At 39.7% G+C, this 27864-nt stretch overlaps 1 protein-coding gene across 2 annotated transcripts in view; it reads right to left on the reverse strand.

Annotated features, from left to right (window-relative positions):
* Positions 1-27864, reverse strand: part of LOC143885065 (SNARE-interacting protein KEULE-like) — a 61927-nt gene that overhangs the window by 19436 nt on the left and 14627 nt on the right. For both annotated transcript variants that reach the window (XM_077389025.1, XM_077389024.1), the window contains exons 2-7: positions 23591-23649; positions 7787-7868; positions 7039-7117; positions 4598-4648; positions 4386-4482; positions 4191-4223 (exon numbers count right to left, since the gene is read on the reverse strand). In XM_077389025.1, the coding sequence (XP_077245140.1) occupies positions 4191-4223; positions 4386-4482; positions 4598-4648; positions 7039-7117; positions 7787-7868; positions 23591-23649 (401 nt within the window). The remainder of the gene's footprint in view (positions 1-4190; positions 4224-4385; positions 4483-4597; positions 4649-7038; positions 7118-7786; positions 7869-23590; positions 23650-27864) is intronic.

The following is a 27864-nucleotide window of genomic DNA, read 5'->3' on the forward strand; positions in this document are numbered from 1 at the left end:
CATAGGGGGTCGATTTAAGATATATGGGGGTCGATTTATCACTCCCCTAAAATTTTCAGAAAATAATAAAAAAAATTAAAAATCATAGACATCACCATTTTGAAAAAAGAATGGACATAGAAATTATATAATGCACAATTCATATTGTTGCATTGATATATACTGTATTATATAATAGGGCGCTAATAAATTCAACCCCAAAAATCTCCCAATTGCACCCTTTTATAGGTTGTCGAGGCCACACCCGTAAAAATCTACCCTCCCTCCCTCTCACCCTTTGAAATATCCCAAAAGTACCCCTATTACAAAATTCGCCCCCCTCTAATAGAGCGGGGCGTTTTTGTCATGAAGAATTAGAATCTGATTAGGGCACTTTTAAGAGGCCTGTAAATACAACTTTGTGGAGATTTAGGAGACTAAAACAAACCCTAATCGTTTCTGAGGTCCAAGAGAGAGATTCTCGTGTGGAAGGAGCAAAAAACCAAGATCTAGGATTGAAAAATGCGAATCGAGGTAAGATCTTCACTCTATTATGATCTTTAAGTGCTAAAGAACCCTAAAAGTAGAATAGGGTAATTAGAAGGGGGGATATTTGATGTCTAATAATGTTTGAAACGATCTCTGTGTTTGTTCTTGGGGTACTTGCGGATCGCCTTGTCTCTAGGTCCCCAACGAATTCCAGATCAATCCGTTTTGGCCTTGGAAAGTAAGATTCTATCACTTTTGACCTAGATCTTAAGTATTGTCTTGATCTTCGTTTAATGATTTTCAACATACGAAATTGGGTTTGATGGATTCCTCTCATGAAAGGGAGTTCATCGGATCCAACCTCGAGCGAAAAAGAGGTCGAACGAGGAAGACATGACTCCCCAAAGATTTGATGAAATCGGGTAGAAACTGGATTTCTCGCGGAAAAACCCAACCTGCGATTCGGACGCCCGAACGCACAAGGATAAAAAACCTAAGAGTCGGATTTTCTTAGGAAGTTCTCAGAGACGCCCGAAGGGTCGTCCGAAGGGGCGCTCGGACGCCCGAAGGTCTTGGTCGAGAGTCAGAACACACTGACAATTGTGAGTATATTTTTGAAATTCTGGAATTCGGGTTAGCTGATCCAGCTTGTTTCCTATGACCCAATAATGACTGGACCATCTGCGAATACTGTAACCGTGATATGAAGGATCAAATATGAATTGATTGTGACCCCTGTATTGTTGACAGTAGGTAATTGAAGAAAGATCGTGAGACAAACATCGGACCTTGATCCAGGTGAGTAATAAGGGATTACTCTAATGGGTTACTCGCAAACCCTCTTGGATGCTTATTGATTCTTTTGATTCCATCCGTATTAGAGTATTGATATGGTATTCAAATTGAATTCTGAATCCAGTATATTATCGAAATCTGAATGTTTGAGGATATAATCCCTCATTGATTCTTCTTGACTTATTATTGTATTGAACTCAGTATTTTCATCTATTGAAACCCATATTGAATATCGAACCATTGAATATTGACAATACTTGGGAAGCTTAAGTTTATTTCTGGACCCCATGCCAGTGGGGAATGCATAATACATTGGCTCTGAACTAATCTTGGCCAATTTTGGACCCAGGCAGTGGGGGAATGCATAATACCATGACAACTGTCAATAATCGAATTTCTGAATAATAATAAACTAAGCTCTTTCTGAACCCAAGATGTATTGAATTCTGACATTGATACTTGTATCGAAATACCATCTGAAATCTGATTATGACCATTTGCTTTGATTATCTCCGTTATTGATACTCTATCTGTTAGTGTAGTTCTTATTACTTCATATGAGCTTTGGCTCACCCATGGTTTACAAATTTCAGATCCTGAGGCGTGATTCCAGCTTGTAGTTGGAGCAGCAAGGGACGTCACCACGAGGAGAAATATTTTGATTTACTTATTTTAGTTTATAGAGTGAGTAGTTGATGGACATGATTTAAGTTCCCTTACTTTGTTACCGGGATTAAGGGTGGGAGTTTGACTTGTAAGTTTAGCTGATTAATTAGTTCATGGATGATTATGGATTTAAATATAATGTTATAGTTGAGCACGGTTATGTTATACTGTTAACCTTTGCATGCTTGTAGAGTTCACTTTACAGGCATGTGGCACTGTTGTGTTCCAACTCATGGTAGTGGCTTGGGGCGTGGCACTCTTTTTCTTCTCCCGACGATCACCGCTCTTCTTTCATCTCTTCCCCATCACATCTCTCACATACAGCGGTGACAAGAATACCAACAATGATTGGAGTGCTTTCATAAGCCCACCTCATGCTGCAAGTCAGCAAACCCAAGACGCAATGCGTTTGAGCTTCTAGAATTTATAAAGGACTCATAATATAGCATTACAAACCCAACGAATTCTTTCTCTCCTCTCTATCTGCATATACCATGAAACCTCCATGCACCCTCTCCTCCTCATTTAATTCAAAAAATTTCATTTAAGAAGGGTTAGTTGTTATCTATATTGGACCAAGTTCTCGATCAACTGTGAAGTCGAAGGTGATAACCAAAGCTGCAATGGGGGCTACATGGACTTGGGTTTTCATTTCATCAAACAGAATGCCGGAGTCACCATAAATGCCAACTATACTTACGTGGGAAGTTATGGCTTCCACAAATGTGACAAGCTAAAAACCATGTGGCAACGAGAGCATGCATCCCCTGTGGAAGTCCACCAATGCAACCTTTTTCTCCTCTTTTGGCAAGTTCCACCCATGGGGTTGAATGGATGAATGAATGAATGAATAGAGATTGCAAAAGTAAAACAACGATGTCAAAAATGAAATAGAATTGGATTGAGAAGGTAGGGCCAGAAGAAAGGAAAAAACAAAGGGGAAGGGGGTGATTCAAAAGGGGTGAGTAGGAGTCTAGACTCCCACCACCGTTATCGTCGCCAAACCCATCTGCGGAAGACAAGAAGATGAACCCCCAAATTCTGCTTCAGAATCCATTGCCCTCGATCCAATTCCAATCATTACATTGCTTTTTTCTCGATCCTTTTCTTATCATTCTCTCGTTTTCCAATATCTTTCTGCAATAAAAATGAAAACCAAAAATCCAATCCCCCCTGAAGCTGTGACGAAAATTGAGATTGTCAGAATTCAAGTGAAGCATCTAGGGCATAGGACCAAATGTTCTCGTACTAGGTCAATTTCTCCTATATCTAGATAGAAATGGAGAATCTTGTCATCGAATAGGGGAGCTGAAGAGACGATGGCTGTAGAGGAGGAATGCGAAGAGTAGAAAGTGCTTGTTGAGGGAGAAGAAAAAGAGTGAATGTGATTCTCAAGGAGAGAGAGAGAGAGAGAGAGAGTTTATCGATTGTGGGCTTCACAGCCAATAAAGGGGCAGATGGGGAAACTTTTACTGGTGAAATTATCAACACCCTTTATGATATTATAACATTTTTTGTATTTTTATTGAAAATAAAATAAATCCCAAAGTTGCAAAAATAATAACAAAATCAAGGTACCTGCATATTTAGCCATGCCTTGTCATAGCCATGCCTTGTCATAAATAAAAATTATGTCGCATTTTCTTACAATTTGCTATTTTATTTTAAACTTTTAATAAAATATTTTAAAAAAATATCTTTCTCTGCCATTTAGTGTAGCATGTGGTACATTATACTAATATGTGTTGCATAATAATTTTTATATGCATTACATGTCAAATGTGGTGTATATGTATTATGTATAAATTTATATGAATTACATCTGAAATGTGGCGTATGAATTATCAAACATATGCGTCAATAGATGTTCAGTGCTGTTAAACTATTATGGACGGTTGTCCGCCTTGTGTGATGGTTTCTAAGCGTTTATTTGTGCAATTTCTAGTATTTTATGACGTTTTATCTTAAATGCCCATCATTTGCATATTTTTTTAATGGCAATGATATATATTATAATAAGAAAAAGAAAACCCTCCGACGAAGAAGGTCCCTAATCTGCATATGTTTCCATGATTTACAGGATTTCCAACGAAATTGACTTGTTTCCATTTTTGTGGTGACCAAAATGCATAATGAAACCAAAATCGAAACCTGAAACTTGGCTACAAGAACCCTGAGGACTATTGAAAAACCATGAATGGCATGACTTTGGGATACTAAGTCAACAAGGAAAAGGCAAATAATGTAAGGCTGGAATATACCTGACTGTCAATAGCAAAAAATTCCAAATTCATCTGCATGTTGGCACCAAAACAACAAGAAATCACTATCAAGTAGATCTATATCAATGATTCAAAACGAGTTAAGCAATCAACATATTGGCGACAAGAAACAAGCAACAACTAACAGCATAAGAACTCAAGATCATAAAAACTAGGAGATGGAATAATTATAACCTCTCTCAATGCACCTATGCGGGGTAAGACGCTCGTATCACTCTTGATGTAAGAAACTAAATCCTTTGGAATAGGTGAGCTGAAGAACACATATGCCCTTTCACAGAGAAATTATTAAATTTAATGTACAGGAAACTGAAGAAAAGCCGTAGTTCTTACAAATTTAATCATGATATTTAGAATGTAAACAAAAATAGAAATCCTTCACATACTTTTTGTACAAAGGACTTCTTCCTGACATGTCAGAAAGGAACATGACAACACTGCATATTAACAAAAAGAAGAGTTTAGAAACTATCCTGCGAATAAATTTGAAAAATATCCACACCCATTCATTTGTGCTTAAATCCAACATAGCAGATCTAATAGCAATTTCAAAATTCTGAAAACTCTGCAATCACATGAAGGAAAAAGAAAACAAACATATAAAGGTTTCAGTATGAATTGTACACTTCTTCCAACAAATTATATTACCTTGTGCATGAAATATTTTACACCATTAAAAAGAATCATAGCTTAGCAAGAAATGGAAAACAAAAACATAAAAAAATAGAGAAAGACTCCTGAGAAAATGAAGCGGTCAAATTCAAGTATGTTGATTTATCCCAATATTCTAAGTTTTTCAAGTGGAAGCAGCTCATGGAAATGACATATTTATCCCAATATTTGAGCACATCTCAAACACCAAGTCCAACCTGGATGGCATGCTTGGAGTGTGTTGATTCATGAATACTTTGTAGGGGGGTTTCTCCAGCAATTCATCCATAGTGTGAACAGCAAGACTATACATTTTTTTTATCAATGAGATATTAATTTGAAAACAATCAAATAAGAAGTAAGAGATATAGAAAATGTAATAGGAGAAACAAGCTCAGACGGTTGGTGGTTCCCATATGGTGGGTGCATACTGGAGATGGCTTGTCATGCACTGCTGCCAAAGAACTCCACGCCAACTAACAATCAAAAGATTTAATTAAGGGTTCGTTCCGGTCGCAATAAAACTACTGTAAAACAATTCCCTGAGTAAAACCTATACATTGGTAAACTTTTTCACCGTAAAGTTTTCCTTTTCTGTTGATCCATAACAAACAGTAAAGCGAGATGTAAAACAAATACACTGATCCAATGACTAGTAGTTTTACAGCGTAAAACTCGAACATTTACTGAGCCGCCCATTTTTATGGCAATTAAATCGGTAGGCTGGGATCATCTTCTCTAGAAGATTTTTCGCCGGTGGCCTATCCACAATGGGAATCACATAATGAGCGGTCTAGATCGTGCATATGGGCCTGCCTCACTTAAGAGACTTGGGCAAAATCTAGAAGATAAAGCAAAATACATGAATTACTTAATCAAATACAGTTTTTGATTGAAAATTTAGCACGAGATACTAATAAGCATAATTGGCTCTGACTAAAATTTCTTTAGATGAAGCTTTAATTTCTAACAGTGAGTCTATAGCATAAAATAGATCAAGAAAATTATTAAATTAACAAAACACTCGATTTCACCTAAGGTTGCAACTTGGGCCGGATTTTACCCAACCCTCATCGACCTGACCTGAAAGTAACATGTCGGGTTTAGAAATCATGGGTTTTGGGTGGGTCAGGTTTCAGGTTGAAAACCCCGATCTAATCTCAAGTCGGGTCGGGTCGGGTTGGGTTGAAAGAAAAAAATATTCCGAAACTAGAAACCCAACCCGACCCAACTCTTATAGCCATACTATGTGTTAACTTACCAACTTCTCCAAAAGCTTAAGCTGTTGGAGAAAGGCGTTATTTATCTTTTATACTTTAACACTCCCCCAGACGTGTGGCCCACTTGGCAAACACGTGGCACATGTGGTCCCACTTTGGGCTGCCCATCGCATGTGGATTTTTGCTATCCGAGAGGTTTGAACTCGAGACCTTTGGCTTTGATACCATGTTAACTTACCAACTTCTCCAATAGCTTAAGCTGTTGGAGAAAGGAATTATTTATCGTTTATACTTTAACACTCCCCCGCACGTTTGGCCCACTTGGCAAACACGTGGCACATGTGGTCCCACTTTGGGCTAACCATTGCATGTGGATTTTCGCTATCCGGGAGGTTTGAACTCGAGACCTTTGGCTTTGATACCATGTTAACTTACCAACTTCTCCAATAGCTTAAGCTTTTGGAGAAAGGCATTATTTATCTTTTATACTTTAACACTATGATTTTCTTAAATATCTCTTAAATAACATGCCAAATTATTTTCAAGTATATTGATATAATTGTTTTCGATGAGGTCATTAGGTTGTGATGTGAAAAAGTAGTTTTTTTCTTAGATTTATGAACTTGACAACTTGAATTAACAGATTTTTTGTGTAAAGATTTGTTATTTTCTACAATTTTTGAAATTAATCACGAAACATTAAAAACCCAACCTAACCCAACCCGATAAACAATCTCGGGTAGGGTGGTTTTCCTATAAAGACTTGAGCCGGCCCGAGATGCTGACATATCTCACTACAATGGTCTAATTATGTAACGTACACATAAGAAGGAGAAACAAAACAGATTGTGCCCCATAATAAACAAAATTGATTAGCAATAGGCATCTGAACTGTGATTAGTATGGAAAAGGGAAAGTTATATTAACAACTAAATCAAAACCAGAAGGATGATTACTTTTCTTTTAGCGGCTGGATAAAGTATATAGCATCCATTGAGGGTAGTGGTTGTCTTCGTTTGTAAAGGTCTTCCACCACTGCAAGAAAAAACTGGAAGCCCAGTAAGCTATATCCATGTAGCCAACATTTGGAAATTCAAGAGAAAATGATGCATCAGCAGAATATTAGTCATTGACAAATCAAATCACGACAAGCCCAAATCTCATTTGCACAAGTTTATAGGGACTCTTAAAGAATAAAAATGTGCTTTGAAATAGCAATGATAGAAAATTTCTACGATTCATAATGTACTAAAACCTTTCCTACAGGTCTAAGAAGGATGCCCAAGGCCATGAACACCAAAACCAGGGTAACTATTGAACTACCCAAAGTTGATACATGAGAGCCACATATCTAAAGAGAATATGTGAAAATTAAGAAAATCCAGATCCCTTCAGCAAGTATGAGAGCCGTAAGCTGAATGACACCGAGCGGAAATACACAGTACAAGAGAAGGTAATGATCAAAGCCATACATGGAAACTGAAGTTACATTGCTAAGCCATCAATCAAAAAAGAAGAGAAATAAGTTGGAACATAGGTGAAAGCCACAGAAAATGAAGGTGTTCTCTTTTCTGTTGACAGTCAAATATGAAATAAGGAAGAGAAGTATGAGAAAAGTAGCATGTCATTGTGGATGTACATGAGCAATTTCAAAGGAGAATATTGCAGCCTTGAACTTCTAAAGAATGCCTTCTTGTTGCTTACATGAAACTCCTTCCTCAGTGATATCAGCCATCTTGCAAGAATAAGACATGACTTTGACAGTAATTTTGTCCATGATGAGTACCTGTCAGCAATTAGTTGAAAACAACTAGAACTGTGTTAGATATGAGTTTTTATAATTTCACAAAAAAACCAATAATGAAGTAAATAATTGGGTAATGATTATTTTTTCTTGATTGCATTCGTATTTCAGCGACGTTAAAAGAGTTTGCATCCAGTAATAATCAAATATACAATAAAAGAGAATAATTTTGTAATAAACTCTATAACCAGCAACCTAAACACCAACAACGACCGTGGATGGAGAAAATGAGATTTGCAGTTGCTGCCAGTATGTTGCTGCAAAAAATGATGTTGAAAGAAATACCAGGAAAATGAAGAGAGTGATATCATGACAAAGAGTAGACTTAACAATTAATGCCTCCTGAGGATTGAATGACCTTATAATGGATATACACATATATGTGAAAAGGAAAAAATACCCTTGAATACATACATAGCATTCTAATGAACCAACAATACTGCTTTCGGCTTTTCGTGCTTTAACTCCAACAATGAAGGCTTGTTTCATCATAATCTAGATCATGGTTCCCATTAAAATCCCCAGTCACAAGTCAAGTATTATATCTCTCAACTCTTCGTATTTAATCTTGTAACCCCATTTGCATCCTGCACTATTTACATTTCCTGGTTTAGAAACAATCCCCCACGTACTATTCTTATAACATGCATCCATCTCCTCTATCATCGCTTCAATCAGCTGGCCAATCATCATTTCATCTTTGCTTCATTGAATAATATTGGTTCAGAAATCTTTTGTAAGCACTGTACTAAAAAACCTGTTGAGATTATTTCAAAAAAAAAAAAAAAAACTGTCGAGATTGCTTCCCCTTTGCATTCCTTGAATTACATTGTACTTCTTATAGTACTTGCTGCAGGGTTAACGAAGACTAATAGAGGCTTTCACATCAGTTAACGAACTTTCAACACCATCAGTTGATTGCTGTTACCATTCACAGTTTTCATCATCTATTTGTTGGTGCTGCTGCATGACATAACTTTTAGCATGACGATTCTCAGCATGTTGAAAATCATTGACTGATTTGGGTTTTAGGATATCTGGTGATTGCTAAAATTATCATAAGAGAACTACAAATGGACAATGGAAGATTGTGGTTGCACCATATTCTCAAGAAGAATATCTTTTTCCACCAAAATCACAAGTGAATATACAGATCATATAGAGTAAATCATAAAGCCACAAAGGCTTACAGCCCGGAAGATTGAAATATAGAAAGAAGAAAATAGCACTTATATCCCTTATGATCAGCTATATCCCACCATTAAAGAGAGACTCTTTTACTTGGCTGAAGGAATGGACACATAACAAATGAATCCCAAGGACAGCAACTCCAATAATCCAACCACCTACCCATAACTAGCTGATACAAAGAAGTAAAATTAAGAATAGTCATTAAGATTAGGAGGGAAACAATTAATCAGATGGACAGCTGTGTGAATATCTCCAGTAGGTTATTTTAGAACACCATCATGAAACATGATAGAAATCCCAGATTTTGTGAGATGACAATGTTTATATTCCCTGATCCATTTTGAGCCGGGGAATGAGGACGTGGCAATTGACTTAGTAGGAGTGCAACTCGGGTCGGGTTCAATCCGAACCCGACGGGTTCAAACCGATTTTTTGGTGGGTTGGGTTGAATTTTTCGGGTTGGGTTGGGTTACGGGTTAGGAATTTATAACCCGACTGAAAATCGGGTTGGGTAACCTTAACTAGAAACTAGTGCATCACTATATCATTGACCCTTCATTTCTGACTTTCTATATTGGATCCATTAGTTTCTTAATTAGATGAATTATATGACATCCGTGCATATTTTCTGACAAAAAATACTGGCAGCAGAAGTACAAGTGGGGCCAACAAATTAAGATGGTCTAAACACGATTCAATATGAAAATCGGGTCGGGTTGGGTTGAGGAAATTGTTCCTCGGGTTGGGTCGGGTTGAACCCCGCTGGGTTGGAACTCGGGTTGGGTTGGAAAATTGGGTTCCTTGGGTTGGGTCGGGTTGGCCTCAACCTGACCCAACCCGACCCGAGTTGCACACCTATGACTTAGTGCCCTGTTGTAGAAAAAAGGAATGTGACCTGAATTCTTCCCTTCCATCAGGTCTAAAGATACTGACACAGGTGTCAAAAAGATTTTTTACAATAGCAGAAAAGATGAGAGAAATATCAAATATTTCTGATGTGTGCTTACGGAAATACATCAAGAAGTGAAGTCGCCAATGAATATAACAGTGTTGAGATCTAGACAATGAAGAAACTGGAGCACGTACTCAAACATGACAATGAATAAAAACAAGGAGATGAAATCTTGTTTATCAATTCAAAAGGCAACTCTGCTTACAAAGCTGATAACGAGAAAAAATTTATCTTTGAAAGAAGAAGAAACGGATCGACCCAACAATAGATAATTAGCCCACCAAAACTAACATAACCTAAACAATGATTCCACAATGAAATTGGGACTTGAGAGATAGGATCAAGTTTTGGAAGAATTAGGGGTGCAACTTGGGTCGGGTTCGACCCAATTTTTACTCGGGTTGGGTTGAAGCTGGTTTGGGTCAGGCTCGGGTCCGGGTTGGATGAAAGGAACCCAAGGTACATTCGGGTCGGGTTAGGGTTGATGCCTCGGCAACCCAACCCGAGGCCAAACCCGAGAAAATTCCGTTTTTAGTCAAAAAGCTAAGATGCACATCGAGTGCCACGTAATTTTTTTTTTTTTTTTTTTTGCATTGATGACTTCTTGGTTTTCGAGAGAAGCTTGCTTTTTTTAAGGAGAAGCACGCTTTTTGAATAAATAAATCAGTCTTTTCATCTGATGGCATTTATTGCTAATTGGGAGAAGCAACCAATCTCTTTCCGTCTGATGGCATTTATTGCTACTTGGGAGAAGCAACCAGTCTCTTCTCCTTTTGCACTAATATCTCTTCTCCTTTTGCATTAATAATTTAATATTTTTCGCTTCTCGTCAGACATTTTCATACTTTCTTCTCCTCTGAAACTCCATCTTCTTCTTACCTCTTCCTGATGAAATATTTGAAACTGAAGGAAAGTTTGTCAAGATTTCTTCTAGATCAGCAGAAGCCTAATCTTCACGGGTCGATGAAGGCTTTAGGACGGGATTATTGAAGCCTCCCTAATGGCATGGACCCAAAAGTATCACCAAGAACAAGATGATTTCCATTAACCTTGATCTGAAGAGGACAGACAATCGTAGGTTCCTCAAGAGGGCAGCATGCGGGCACTTCAAGGACCCTGGCTCTGTGTGGGAGTAGGGAATCATCTCAAGTAGAAGAAGCAGCCCAAAGTTTCTTCCTTTTTTTTTTGCCTCTTCTGCTGATTTCTTTGTTTTTTTTCAACTCGATTCGGGTTCATGTTAAGATAAAAAGCAGTCGGGTTGGTCCTCTTTGGGTTGGAGCTCGGGTTGGGTCGGGTCGGGTTAGGGTTGGAGAAATGGCCCCTCGGGTTGGGTTCGAGTTGGCCTCAACCTGACCCAACCCGACCCAAGTTGCACCCCTAGGAAGGATAGATGGTGTAAAGAAAGGTCTTTGAGGGAGAGATTCACTAATCTTTATGTTGTGGCCACTCATAAAGATGCCAACGTGGAAGTCTTTTGAGGGGGGTGAAAGGAGGATCTCTTTGAAGGTCAACTTCAGGCGGCGGCAAGGTTTTGAATTCCGGTTTCGGTTTCGACACCACCAAAACGTTTCGGTTTCGGGCCGAAATCATGTAAAATATGATTATGACTTCGTTTTTTTTTTTTTTATTTCGACCGAAATGTCTAAAATTTCGGTGTAAATTTTGGCAATTTCAATGGAAATTTTGGCTATTTCAGTGAATATTTCATAAATTTCGGTGGGAATTATAACATTTCGGTGGACTTTTTAAAATTTCGGTGGATCTATTTAAAATTTCGGTGGAAATTTTGTAAAAAAGGCTAAAAACGAAATTTCAACCGAAATTTCAGTGACATTTCGGTGAAATTTCGCCGAAATCTTGTAAATAAACGACTTCGTGTAAATTTTGTTTCGGTCACGGCCGAAACGAAACATTTCGGCCGAAATTTAAAACCATGGGCGACGGTAACTTTTTCGATAGAGAGCTTCAGAGGTCACCAGTTCTCTGAACTCTCTTGAAGCCACGTTCATCAAGAAAGGAGCGACAAAAGGGTTTGGATCTAGAACTCCTCTGGTGTCTTTAGAATAAAGTCTTTCTACTACCACATTGCCCCTAGTTGTCTAAGCTCGCTTTTGTACAAAATGTATCCCTGCACCACCTAAAGTGTGTGTGTTCAGCTAGACTGCTTTCCGGAATGTACAAAATATGAGATTATGTACTTTTTGTTATTTTTAGTTGTTTGTTGTAGTTTTCTTCGTACCAAGCTGGAGTTTCATAGCATGTACACTCCAGCTTGAGGGGAGTGTTGAATAATGTATTAGGGTAGTTTAGGCATTACTTGTAGTAGTTAGAGGTACTGTGGTCATTGTACATTGTTACCCTAGTTTGGGCCTATATATACATCATTTACATGAGGAGCTCACGAGTAGAGACTCTCAATCCTTCACTCTTCTTCCTCTCTTCCCAACCCTAATCTCATTTTTAACATGGTATCAGAGCCAAAGGTCTCGAGTTCAAACCTCCCGGATAGCAAAAATCCACATGCGATGGTCGGCCCAAAGTGGGACCAGATGTGCCACGTGTTTGCCAAGTGGGCCACACGTGCCGGGGAGTGTTAAAGTATAAAAGATAAATAATGCCTTTCTCCAACAACTTAAGCTTTTAGAGTAATTGTATGTTTAACACTGAACATGATTTTGACGATAGACAACCATTGTGCCCTCTGTGTAGAGGTTGGGGAATCATTAGATCATATCTTTCTTCAATGCAAAGTGGCTATAGACGTTTGGAGTCACGGCCTTCGGAGATTTGGGGTGTCGTGGGTGTTCCCCTCTCGCTTTGGAGACTTGCTAGACTTCTATTCTTTTGCCCCTTGGCCCCATAGAGGAAATTTAATGGAGGGTGATGTTTTTTGCCACTATCTGGATTATATGAAAGGAGAGGAATGCTCGTATTTTTAAAATCTTCGCCAGAGGCCCGTACGATATTTTCATGAAGATTGTAGCGCTTACTATCATGTGGGTGAAGGTTTTGCCCTGCTTCAAGTTTATATCACGTTGTGATCTGAGGAGGCACTAAAGGGAGATTCGATTTAGGGATGACCAATTGTGATGCATTTCCCCGTTGGATCGAGCCTAGAGTCATAGACCTTTTCTTTTCCTCGCAAACAAACCCGTGCGACACCCTGACATACGCATATGCAAAGGCCAACCTTTTCCAGTGAAAGGCCCGTCATTACATGCCCAACACCTCTTGTTGATATGCTTATGCTCATGATCTCCAAGCTTGTTCGAGCCCACTCATACTGCTAAAGTTCATCTTGTCGTGCACCACATTTAACCCACTCTCATGATCAGCCCATATCACGAAAGATTATCCACACAGCCATCCCCTCAAGGATGAATCGTCGAGGTGTGATGGAAGTTTCCACCGATGGTGGTTAGATAGCAAAAAATACACCATCGTCCATGTTAGAATGAGCATTTTGGTCATTCAACTTGTTCTATTTATATAAATACACAAGTGAGGGTGAGCAAGCTCTCTTAACTCACTCTTTTCCTCTCATTCTCTTCTCCTTTATTTCCCCACTTCCACCATCTTTCTCCTCTCACTCCTTGTTTCTCCTCGTCAACCTTCCACCACCTTCACCCTAACCTCACCATAAACCTCCATCACCGCCGGAAATCATCCCACACTCGCTGGAACTCATCCCACAACCGCCAGACAGCCCTCTCCTTCACCCTAACCCAGACAGCCCTCTCCTTCCACCCTAGGCATTGGGGGGGGGGGGGGGGGGGGGGGGGGGGAACCACCTCTACCCATACTCTCAATGCCTCCACCAGATCCCTGCAATCCTCACGCTTCCACACCTCGATCTCCACTGCCCAAACCCTCCCTCCCACTTCATCTCTTTCCATTGCCGTAACCCTGCATCCACCCGATACCTAAACCCTAACCCAACCTTGCCGGGAACCCCTGTTACTCTCTTTTACTATCATGTGCTAAATACTCTCTGTTACTTTCTTCTTCCTTCTTCGCGGCTCCGGTCTTCTAAGATTAGCCTTTAGTCCAACTTTGGCTCGTTATCTTATGTCTACCTCCACTATTTCTCTTCCCCAGAGCCGCCGTATGCCATCTAGACCCTTTTGATGCCTTTTTCCTCTCTTTGTATCCTTATCTATTCATTTTTTTTCATGCCCTTTATCTTGATATCGAAGGTGCACGTCACGTGTTTAATGAAATGTCCAAGTGAGGTTTTGTGCCTCCAATTTCATCTCCTAGCCTTTATTCTCCTCCTGGCTAATGATCATATGTCTTGTTCTGCTATGTCTCTTCATCGGAGCCGTTGTATCATGGCCGGGTCCGTCGTGTGATTCTTCACTTCTCTATTGTTTATCCTATGACATTGTTGTGGTTGAGAGTGTCTCTCTATTTCTGTCACTATGGAAACTTCTGTTAGTTCGACTCATACTATCGGATCGACTCCTCCCCACCTTTGGCTACCTTCTCTAGTTATTCCCCTTCATTGGAGGCTTCTTTCTCACAGATGACTTCTGTCCCACTTGACGGGTCCATTCCATCCCTCACAGGAGTCCTCCCTCGTGTGCAGCTCTGTATGCGGCCTCATGGGTCTAGTGCCCCTTCTGTTGATATTTCTATTCTTGGCGCGGATGTTGGTGGTGACCATTCTGGCCATGGCCATGGTCGCTTTGCCAAAGGTCAAGGCCGACGAGGGCGTGTTTGTGGCCGTGATTCTGCAGGCAGCAATGTCGCCGGTGGGTGTGGGCGCCCTTACTACACGTATTGTCAGGCAACAGGGCATAGTGTGGCTACATGCTATGCCTTACATCCGGGACTCTGTCCCCCTGCTCTCCTCACATCACATCTGCCAACCATGTTTGTGCCTCTACAGCCTCCGCCGCTGGCCCAATAGCACATGATGACGGTTTTCGTATCTCCAGGGCCGACTACGAAGAGTTTTTGCGCCTGTGTGGGCACCACCGAGCACCTGCTGCGCCTTTTGCCCATCACCGTAGTTCACCCTTCTTACTACCTCAAGCTATTGGATCATTGATTCAGGGGCCTCCAACCATATAACGGGTAACACTGCCTCCCTTCGTTCTTTTAAGCCCTTTCATCTGCCTCTCATACCGTTACTTTGGCCGATGGGACAACTACACCTATTTCTGGTATTAGTGCTATTTCCCCTCATTCTAGTCTTCCCGTGTCCTCGGTACTTTGTCTCTTCTCTTCTTATTGTGTTTTTGATCTATCGACTAGGAAGACGATTGGTTCAAGTCATTTGGTGGATGGTCATTATTGCCTTGATTGTATTCCCCCTCCTGTTGTTTTGCATACATCAGTCGATCCTTATCAGTGGCACTGTCGTCTCGGTCATCCCTCACTCCAAAAGCTTCAGCAGTCATCATTTCTTCCCAGTCATGTTCCTTCTTTCCAGTGCAAATCATGTGAGCTTAGGAAGCACCGTCGTGTGCCATTTCCATCCCGGGTTCTTAGTAGGGTCTGTACTTCTTTTGAGTTAATGCATTCTGATATATGGGGTCTCTCCAGGACCACGGCTATTTCTGGTTATCGATATTTTGTCAGTTTTGTAGGATGATTTCTCCCGCATGACTTGGTCATTTCTACTTAAAGACCGCTCTGAGGTCTTTCATGCTTATCGCACCTTTCATACTAAGATCACTACACAATATGGTTGTACTCTTAAATGTTTGCACAATGATAGTGCTTGGGAGTACTTCTCTGCTGCCTTTGGCGATTTCTTACCCACCCATGGCATTGTTCATCAGTCCTATTGCACCTACACCTCTCAGCAAAATGATGTTGCTGAGAGGAAACTACAATACTTACTTGATATGGCCCGCACTCTTCTCTTTCAAATGCGGGTTCCTCAACTCTATTGGAGCGATGCCATCCTTACCTCCTGTTTCCTGGCCAATTCGCTCCCCTCGTCTTTTTTAGATGGTACCTCCCCCTTATCAGTTTTACATCCTCATGGGGATTCATCACTCCCCGAGTCCTTGGTTGTGTTTGTTTTGGTCACAAACTCTCACCAGGCCTGGATAAATTGGCTCCTCGGGCAGAGAGGAGTGTCTTTCTGGGGTACTCTCACACCCCGAATGGTTATCATTGTTATAGCCCTCGGCTGCGACGTTTCTTTATTTCCGCCGATGTAACCTTCTTTGAGTCTGTCTCATTCTTTACTGCTCCCACTGAGAGCAGTAACGTTGTGCCCGACTCTCGGGTTCCTCTGCCTCTTCCTGTTTTACCTGATCCTGTAGAGTCCTCTTCTCCTCTATTGCAGGTGTCTTTGATTCCTTCTCCTCCACCTGCTCCGAAGGTCTATCGGCGGTGTCCGAGGACAGATGTCCACCAACCTATGCCCAAGGCAACGTCTTCTCAGCCAGAGGTACCGACCCCTTCATCTCAGGTACCTCTGTTACCCTCTCCTGATGATTCTATGAATTCTCTGATTGCATCTCATACTCGTTCCCTTACAACTACACATCCTATTTCCTCTGTTGTTTCTTATGATCATCCCATCCCTTCGTTTTGCAGCTTAGTCTCATCCTTGTCTTTTGTTTCTTTGCCCAGGTCTGTGCCCGAGGCCCATGCTCATCCAAGTTGGCGTGCTACTATGGATCAGAGATGGCCGCTCTTGAGGCCAACCATACTTAGGATTTGGTCCCTCTACCTCATGATGCTCAGCAGTGGGCTATCATTGGGTCATTGCCATCAAATATCTGTCGTTGGGTCATTGCCATCAAATATCTACCCAACGGGATGGTTGAGCGCCTTAACGCGCACTTGGTTGCCAAAGGATATACACAGGCATTTGGGGTGGACTACACAAAAACATTCTCACCAGTTGCCAAAATCCCCTCTGTGAGAGTATTGATCTCCCTTGCCATCAACAGAGGGTGGCCCTTATATCAGCTCGATGTCAAGAATGCCTTTCTCCATGGAGACTTGGCTGAGGAGGTGTATATGAAGCAACTTCTTGGGTATGTTGCTCGAGGGGGGGGGAGGGGAGATGCCCTCCTCCAGTATGCCACCTTCTCAAATCATTATATGGCCTCAAACAATCTCCTAGAGCATGGTTTGGGAGATTCGGTGATGCTATCATATGATATGGCATGAAGAATGTGCAGTTGACCACTTCGTATTTAATCAGCAGTCTAATGCTAGGCATGTGCATGTCCTTCTCATAGTCTATGTGGATGACATTATCATTACAGGGAGTGACACGGTTGGCATACAGAGGTTGAAAGCCTTCCTGCAAAAAGAATTTTCCACAAAAGACCTTGGGCGTCTACAATATTTCTTGAGGATTGAGGTAACTTACTCTGGTAGTAGTCTCTCCCTCTCACAGAGGAAGTATGTATTAGATCTACTAGATGAGACAGAATCTTTAAGTATGAAACCAGCTGCTATCCCCATGGACCCAAATACAAAGCTGCTTCCAAAAGAGGGAGACCTGTTCGATGACCCTATCAGGTACCAACAACTAGTTGGAAAGCTTATATACCTCATAGACACTCGCCCACATATTTCATACTTAGTAGTGGTCGTTAGCCAGTTCATGAATGCTCCTCGTACCTCCCACTAGGCAGCTGTGATTCAGATTCTTCGATATTTGAAAAGCGTACCAGGAAAATGACTGCTTTTCAAGAGACATGGCCATGAGAAGTTGGAAGGATTTTATGATGCAGACTGGGCAGGGTCACCAGCAGATGGAAGATCCACTATTAATATTGTACCTTCGTTGGGGGTAACTAAGTGTCATGGCGAAGTATGAAACAGGACATAGTTTCCAAGTCAAGCGCAGAAGAAGAATATCGAGCCATGTCACATACGAGTTGAGAGCTTATTTGGTTACCCTCTGTAATATCCGGTAAAAATAAAAGTTATTATGCATAAAATCTATTCACATGTTACTATTCCCCTCAGTTTTTCCTATAAATAGAGCAGCCATGAAGAGAAAAGGAAGAAAGAGAAAGAAAGAAAAGGGAGGAGGTGAAGGAGAAGAAGGAAAAGGCTAGGAAAATCACTTCTCCCTGATTGTTGTCATCTTCAAGGTCAAGCATCTTCAAATTCCCACTTCTCAGGTTTGATAAGGCAGGTGATAGCTAGACTCGACTGGTATCTTTTCTCAATGAAAGTGATAGGGATATGATTATATGTTGTTTTATTCAAATATTTCTTATCCGTTTTACTTCAAATATTCATTGTTTACATTTGGAAAATATCAAATCATATTTGTTTCAAAATGATGAAATGTGTTTCATTCTAGAAAATGAAATGAAATGTTGGATTTCATATGCACGAAAAGTTTGAACGAAAATAAGAAATGAAAGAAATGGAAGAGGTAAATATACGATAGTCTCTCTCGTGTGACGTGTTTGTACCTCTGAGCCGTCGACTTACCCAAAAGCGGAAGCGGGCCAAGTTCAAAGCGGACAATACAAGAGGGTGAGGCGGATCGTTACAGGAAACTTCAGAAATAGAAACAGTTGGAAACTATTGAGCTTTATATGGTTTGTTTTACTATCTGGTTAAATTGTTTCTATAAAAAATCCTATTAGTATTAGTTTTAAATTCACATTATGTTCTATACAAAATACTGCATATTTTTATAGAACTATCTCTTATTATTGATTTCAGCTACTTGTCGAAGCTTCTATATACCTGCTCTCCTAACCCACTTTTCCCCACTAGGATTTGAAAATTTGGATGCGGAAGCATTTGTCAATGAGGAACCTTAGTTATGAGAAGTGTGAAAGCAACTTGAAGAAATACGAAAATGATGAACCTAGTCAATCTCCGCAGATGTAAAAAGGTTTTAAATATGTCATACATGGGATTTTTGTAGATTCAGGATGTACTTTAACCTTCCGCTCTGTAATTATAGGAATAAATATGTTTTGTTGCCTGTAGCGATCCGTGTAGTAAAAATCCGGGTCATTACACCCTCACTCCTATCTGAGATTGGTTTCTCTTCATCATCCCCAGCCCAGCTATATTATGACAATAAGGCGGCTATTCACATTGCGACCAATCATGTCTATCATGAGAGAACCAAGCACATAGAGGTAAACTATCATTTCATACGTCAGAGAATACAAGAGGGTGAGATATGCATTTCCTTCACACGATCAGTGGATCAGCTAGCTGATGTATTTACCAAGTCTTTGAGAAGTCTTTGAGTAAAGCTAAGCTAAATGCTATTTGTAACAAGATAGGAATGTATGAAATCTGCCATACAGACCAACCTTGCAGCATTGCAATCAAGGATGTCTAGGCATCTGAGGATGGAGATATAACGACCACCCATTTGCTTCCCTCACTTATGATTATATAAGGCTTTTAAGGCTATTCGATCGTAACTAGAAGGTCTAGATCATCGATCCACCATAGATCGATCCTTGATCTTGAATTTAATCTTCTTTTGTTCCTTGATATTTTTTTTGATCGAATGATCTAATAAACAACGGTTAGTACTTATTGTAGTTTGTAGTTAATGCTTTATATGATTAACTATTTTCCTTGAAAACGTTTTTTTTTTTTAAAAAGAAAAGAATGGAAAATCTGTAATGAAATAGTGCCTTGAAGAAAACAAAATCTTGTGGGTCCACTTAGGTGTAATTAAATGACTTTAAAATACTATCAAATCGTAAAAGATAGACTTGTAGATAATTTAGGAATGTGAAAACCCATAATTATAGAAGGGAATATCAGATCTAAGGAGATGATGCAGGAAAGAGATTTATTAGGGAGCAATAATGCAAAAATGTTGGAATCTACGAATACTTTCCTCAACTCAAAATTCTGTGCTGGTCGTATGCTTTAGATCATGAGTGGGCCCACTAGTAGCCATCTTATTTCATATGTAATTATTCCAGCCCTAGAAGACTAGTAGGGAGTTAAATTAGGAATTTTAATAGCCTAAATAAATGGGAATCTAATCAAGAGACAGCCAGATAAAATTTAGAAAGAGGTAAATTTTGGCTTTGGGAGTGATCTAAGAGGGATCACGATTCCCCCCAATTGAGATCAGAATTAAGATCAGCGTACACAACTCAAAAATTGAGTCGTGCACACTCCCCAAAATTTAGGTGGGTCCCATTTTCTTTTATTGAAAGCTAGTTAGAGGGAAAATCTCAATTAAAGATTCATTGAAACGTGTAGAAATGCTAACCTTCCTTATGGGAAGAGATAAGAATGAGAAACAACCAAAATAATGCAACAAATAAAGGAGTACATGTTTGGAAAGCATGCACCTAACCCAAAACCTCTTAACACTCACCCAATTTTGAGGAGGGAAAAGAATAGAAAAAAAGAAAAGAAGAGAAGAAGAAGAAGAAGAAAAAATAAAGGAAGGAAGGAAAAGGCTTACACTTGGTTTTCTTAACGCTAAATCTTTGCCCAAGTAAGTACATCTATACCTTGTCGAAGAATTGATCCTATGCTATGGCCTTCAAAATGGTCCTTATAGGGAAAAAGGTGTTACTGTTATTTAATAAAATCATGGGATTCCACTTGTGTTAATATCTTGCTAATGCCATCAATGATTTTATTTAACAAAGCCATAAGGTTTCCGTTATAGTTAATTAAGGCTTGGAATCACAATTAATTTTGATTAATAGGAATTATTGATTTTCGAGTATGTAATAAATAGTTGGATGTACAGTTGATTTAGATTAATAAAACGCAAATTATGATTTTTTTTATTTATAAAACTATGGGTTTTAATTGTATTCAGTAAATACACGAGTTATAGTTGAAAATCATGAGTTTCACTTGTACAAGTTAACAGTTGAATTAATGATTGATTTCTTTACTCAATAAAAATCATAAGGTTTTGCTTGTACCATTGTCACTCAAGGGTTTACAATTATTTTTAGTAGTGAAATCATGGGTTTCATGGTGGTATAATTATACGAGCCTTTCAGTTGTCTGTTTTTAAGACCATATGTTTCACAAATTTTCTTTCACAATTGATAGTATTAAATAAACCATAGGGCTCACTTGTATTAGTAAATGCTCAAATTTTATCCATTGATGGCATATTTATAAATGTACCCTTGAGTCTAAATCTGGGCAGACATGTTACTTAATTATATGGGCATGTGAATTTCTCGATCTACTAGATATGTATTCTAGGTATTATCCTCCTCAAATCTTTACAAACTTCATTGCATCAATTAAATACTTGAATAACAGTTGACCCTAATGAATAATTGGTGCGAGCGGAAGAAAGAAGAAATCAATAATCCAAACACTACTTTTGGACTGATGATAAAAGTAAAATTCCTAAAATATTGCCTAAAATCTATTGATGATAATCTTTTTCTAACTAAAGAAAGGAAGTAGCAAGATATGCTGCTTCTCCAGAATATTGTTGCCGAATTCAAGAGATGTGCGCTGTCAATAATAATCAAAGGTTCCTTTTTTATTGATTTTATACTCCGATCAACAGTTTGGTGTATCTTTAATAGAGATCAGAAACTTCATCTGTGGACTAATAAGTAAATTCGTATATTAGATAACTTACAACTGTTGATCATATTTACATAGATGTAAGTATTTCTGTATGAAAGCTAAGACAGGAAGTGGCCATCTTTGTTGCACAATCGGACCTTTTGAGTGAAACTTTGATTATGCCAGCGAGATCTTAGTATATGTATCTCATCCTTGCCAGGTTATCAATCTTCCCACCTCCTCTAGGGGGCTTGTCAATTTCTTATCCACAAATCTAACTTGAAGGCAGGTGACAGCTAGACCTTGTTTTGTAATGGTTTCAATATAATTTGTTTCATACAATGTAATCTTACGTATACAATTTTCTTAGTGATAATTGTATAGCTCATTATACTTGTTACTTGAAATGAAATGAATAATAAACTGTTTCTAACCTTTATGTGAAAGAATGCAAGAAAAGAAGGCAAAGGTAATGTACTTCAAACTCCTCATTTTTGCATATCATACATGGGAGAGAGTGAAGGGGAAACTAAGGGTGTGGTGGTATCATCCTGGGACCTAAGGTCCAAAGGCCAACGCAAGAAGCGTGTACAGCCTTTCATTGGCAAACCATCCAAAGGGATAGTATCCCCGAAACGGCTCGGCATTAAATGTGAGACCGAAATCCGAGTCCATAACGCCACTACCTTTGGACAGGGGTAGTGGGTAGTCTGCGGCAAGGGCACCGGTAAAAAGGAAAAGGTCAGAAAAGAACTGATAGAAAAGTAAATGGGAAAAAGCTGGATGTACCTGGGGAATGTGCTGTCTCATTTTATATACTCGTTGTATACATAGTATAAACTTGAATCCTTGTTACTCATTTTTATTTATATTGCCATGGATAGTGTGATTCATTTCCAGTCTTTATTATTGTTTCTAGATATTGCTAAGGATTTGGATTATATTGTGTGCACTTTTTATATTGCCTCTCTTACTCTGCTCGGTCTCTGGAGGACCCTGCTCTAACGTTGTTTTCTCCACCACAGGAGTTGAGTCGTTAGATGGCAGAGCGTTTGAAAACGAAGAAACTGTGGGATAAGGGATTGTGTGATAGACGAGTTCGTGTCGTGGATAATGGCGCTATGACGTCTTACATCATTTTCTGTTCTTATTCTTTTTCGGGACTTTCTTTAATTTGAACTTTAGTTATTAAAACTTTACTTTTCATTTGGAGTATGAGTATTGAAGGGACCTCTTGTTATGGTAGACTTATTTAATTTGGAATAAGATTTTGGTTGTGGATGTTGGTTATCTTATTTACCCACTTAAAAAAAAATTCCATGATTTTCGCGTTGTTCTTTTGCTCGTAGCGACTCGACGGAATCGGGTCGTTACAGGAGATGTTGTTGAAGTCCACCATCTCACTATTGAAAAGGCCTCTGACTACAAAGGCCCGGAAGAGCTTCAAGATGCTCTGTCTACCTTTGAAGAAGAGGGGCAAACCACGATAGACAAGCTCAAGCGAGTCAACCGGTACCGAAGAAGAACCACGGCCTATTTTTGTGTGTGCCTTACTAACACCATAAGAAGAAGCCAAGTACATGAAGCTTCCGCTCGAGTACAAGGACGTTTTTTCTTGGAGTTACAGGTAAATGCACGGACTCGATCCAAAGATCGCAATGATTCTTTTCTTCACGGATCACTATTATGATGTATAGGCTGCATCCTTCCCATCCACCGTATGCACCCCCAAAAACCTTCAACTAGCAACTATATTCACCACTCTGAGGACTGGTATACTCAGCCTCCATAAATCCATTATAATAGTGTAATAATATAAGCAATGGAAAATTAACAAATAGTGCTCAACAAATATTCCATAGACATGAAAAGAACATAATACCATGCCAGCTTTAATGAAGCGCAAAGTATTCCATGTCATGGAGTACTAGAGCTGAATGATCTCTAAAATATTTAACCTCGCAAGACATGGTAACACCACATCCTCCCCCAAGTCATCCATATTTAGGATAGGTTAGCAAAGGAAAATGTATCTCAACAAAATCACAAACTTCAAATAATGGAAAGAGAGAGAAAATACCTTCCAAGTTGTTTTGGAATCCCCTACTTTGGTCGATCGAAGCATTTCATGCAATAATCCTGAACATTACCAAAAGAGAAACATATATGAGAAACTTGACCGAGCAATCAATAAGTCAGAAAGTAAGGAACATTGACAGGTTGTACAGGGTACAACCTGATGCTTAGTAAACAAAATCAATGGGTGGATATAGAGTGCAAGATGATAAAAAATAAATTATGCAGTTTCGAAAGAGTGTAATCGTGAGAACCACAAAGTAAATCAAATATACCAATAAATAAACAATTGTGCACTCTGCTAGTAGGAAATTATATCTGCATAAACCATGTAACATACCAAATGATCTTAGTTACACTCCTTATGTCTGATGGCACCTCGTCTACATTGTTAGGATTGGAGTTAGGGTTAGAAGAAAGGAAGACGGAGCAGTAGAGATATGGAGTCTCTACTTAGGAGTTCCTCATGTAAACGATGTATATATATGCCCAAATAGGGCATCCAATGTACAATGACTACAATAACCCCAAGACTACAAGTAATACCTAGACTTCCCTTACATGTTATTCAACACTCCCCCTCAAGCTTGGAGTGTATATGCCATGGGACTCCAGCTTGGTACAAAGAAAACTACAACAACTATAAAACAAGAAAAAGTACATAATCTCATACACACATCCAGCTTGGTATAACACTCCTCAAGCTGATGTGATAAATAAATAATGAAAAGCAAAAACAAAAGACAACGGCCACCATGAACAACATCGAGATCAACGGCCATCAAAAAAGAGCAACTGCCCCTGAAGTAGCGTGACGGCGAGAGTGATAAAAAACAAGGCCTCCCCCGGAATGAGAGCGTGGCAAATACATCTGCAAACCACGAAAGATCGACGCTGACACCTCGGCAGGGAAATAGCAGCAATCCATCGAGCAAAATAGGCACACCAAAGGTGCGCACATGAGCAACGGCGAAGTACCATGAGCAGGAACACCGACTAAGCAGCACAACACCAAGAGAAGATAACCACCAATGGAGAAACCATCGGAGAGAAGAAAAGAAAGAGGATAACCAACCAACGATGGGGAAACCATCTTTTGATGACAAGGTCGACGGTATGAACCTAACTGCCTGAATAGAGGTCAACAGGGAAACCGTCGCCTGAACAGAGCCGACCAACGATGGGGAAACCATCGCCCGGAAAAGAAGGTTGACGGAAAAATGAAGTTGTCGCCTGTAAGAAAGCCGACTAACGGTGGGGAAACCATTGCCCGGAAAGATAGGTTGACGAAAAAACAAAGTCGTCGCCTGTAAGAGAACTGACCAACGATGGATTCGGAAGCCAACGCCCGGAAAAGAGAGGATAAGGCATAAAGCCGAGAAGATATCAAGACCGACTAGGGAGAACACCCAACCAGAACATAAAGGAAGCACAACAATACTCCCCCTCAGGCGAGACTCAATGATCCCGAAGAGATCAACAAGACATAATAAGAAAAGAAAACAACAAGACAAGAAAGCAACACTCCCTCAAGAAAAGACAACATAAAGAGGACACACCACGAAAAAGACAGCCCCAAGACAATACGGAGGAAAACACAATGACAACACTCCCCCTCAAGTTGGAATACCTTCAACTTGCAACAAAAAAGAAGACAAATCAGGCACTACACCTCTCTCGGACATTTCATCGAACATTTGATGTGCACCTTGAATAACAACTCAAAGGAAGAGAAAATAAATAGATTTGGAGGTGGGAGCCATCTGGCTTCCCCAAATGTGATGGTGGTGAGAAAGTATGGTCAAAAAAGGGGATTTGGGATTGTGAGTTGAGATTGGAAATTTTAAGTAGAGACCCAAAAGAAATTTGGGAAGAAGATTTCTTACCAAATGAATTCAGAAGAGAAAGAAAGGAAAGGCTTGGGGCTTGAATGGAGATTTGTGAGTGAAGGAGAACCCAAGATGAGTTTACAAGAGGAAAAATGACTAAAATATTGTTTTTTTTTTTGTTTGGAAATTATGGGAACCCAAAAGGGAGGATTTCGATTTACGATAACCCAAATATGGGTTGGAGGGTTACAGCAACAAGAGTTGAGAGAAAGAGGGCTGTGGCAAAAGGATAAGGAATGGGGAGGAGGTTTTACGGCAAAAGGAGAGAAATTTTTTTTTCCGAGGTTGGGGTTTTACGGAAAAACCGCATGTGGGTTTTACGGCAGTAAAAAAAAGAGGAAATTGATTTTCAGTTTTGCCATAAATGAGAAACAGAGAGATTTCCGATTTTTTTTTAGAGTCAACGGAAAAAACCAAAATGAGAGAGAGAGAGAGAGAGAGATCTGAGAGAAAGATTTTCGATAGAGATTTTAGGGATTTTCAGTAAAATAGAAAAGGGGTTTGTGGGGTTTGCGCACACCACACTCATATAAAAGAGAGAGCTACGAGAGATATGAAGATAAATAGGAAAGAGAGGAGAAAATCTAGGGCAAGATTGAGAGAGAGCTAGAAAATGCGACAAGCCCAAAAGAAATTGTTTGAGCAAAGAACGTAAAATAGAGATATGCGAGAGATGCGAGAATGAAACTCTTCTTTTCTTCTTTCGTTCCCTAGGATCTGCCCTGAAGCTCTGATACTATGTTAGGAATTGAGTCAAGGTTAGACGAGAGGAAGAAGAAGAGGAGTAAAGATATGGAGAGTCTCCACTAGGGAGTTCATCACGTAAATAATGTATATATAGGCCCAAATAGGGCATCCAATGTACAATGACTACTATACCCCTAAGACTACAAGTAATACCAAACTACCCTTACATGTTATTCAACATACATTATTAGCTTCAAATCACCAACATTTTATTGATGAGTAATTCAACAATTATATCCTAAGCTTATAATTCATACCGGTGTTTAAAAACACGAATGCAAGTCAAAATACGACCAAGAAAAATCCTTATCGACTCAGCGCGGATGCGACCAAGAACACAGTTGACGTGGCTGAGTACTCAATTGACGCGATCATGACTCGAGTTGACGCGGTCATGACTCGAAAGAGCCAAAGGAGTTTTGATTGACTCTGTAGGGTAAAACGCGGAACGCGGTCAAGGGAAAAGGGAGTCGACTCGAGGGAGTCCACGATGATGCAGGGGAGTTTTAAAACTATGATTCATAATCCATGCAAAGTTCATAATACCACAAGCTTCATGCAACACATCAATTCTTATAAGGAGCAAAAATAATAATTCCAACTTGAGTGTGAATCTCATTCTCACTGACACCAGCAGAGATAAATAGATAAAAAGCAACAAATGCTTGTGAAGAGAATACTCTTAACATTAGCTAATTAGCTCATCCTAAGTCTACTCTTCTTTTTTTGAATGGTAGAGAAATTCATTAAAAATAAGAAACAAGAAACAACAAGAAAGGCCCATAGTCCAAGTTGGTCAAGACATGAAAAAAGAAATGAAGAAAATAAAAGATATGGATGCCTCAAGGAGGGAGAAAATAAAAAATCTCTAGTCTATCCTTGTCGACCCTGGCCCTAGCTAGCTAGCTTGTCAGCCTCCCTGTCGGCCGATCTCCTGACATGATCAAATGCTATGGAAACATCCTACTTGGCCCATAACCTCGTCCATTCAATGGGCAAAGCGCCAAGGAGAAGGATGGCTACCATTTAGCCATCTAATAACATTAAGGGGCTGTTTAGTTTGCAAGAAAGGAGTGGAAAGAGATGGAAAGGAAATGCTTTTTCCAAGTTCCTATCACTTTCTTTTGTTTGGCAGCGTGTTCTGAAGTGGAAAGAGACGGGCGTGCGTTTCCATATTTAATAAAGATCATTCATTTCACCAAAAATCTTTCCTTCTAAAAGGGTGGGATCACTTTCCTTTCCACACAGAAAGAATTATCGAGCAGCATCTGGGTTTCTTGGAGAAGCCGATATTTTGAGGTTTTGAAGTCATGGGGTAATATGCGTTTCCACACTGAGCTTTCACGGAATATCATGTCAGTGATTATGGAACTCGAATCCTGGCCAGAATAGGGTAACCATGAAAGGAGATAGCTAACAGTGATGGAGGCATCTGAGCTATGTCCGTAAGAGCGATTGTGTATGGCTCTAGAAGTGTGCCCACAGAGTTTTAGAAAACAAGAAGCATTGAACAGAAGACCTATTTCAGCGCTGAAAATCTCGAAACCAGAGACACGTTTGCCCCTGATTTCATGTTCAAAGAATACCTTTTGTTGTCGGATATGAGCAAAAAGTCAAATTAGGATTTGTTTCCTCGCCTTTT

This window comes from Tasmannia lanceolata, unplaced genomic scaffold (assembly GCF_043159265.1).
Source record: "Tasmannia lanceolata isolate RefF3 unplaced genomic scaffold, GAP_Taslan_0.1 ptg000008l, whole genome shotgun sequence".
Lineage (NCBI taxonomy): Eukaryota > Viridiplantae > Streptophyta > Magnoliopsida > Canellales > Winteraceae > Tasmannia > Tasmannia lanceolata.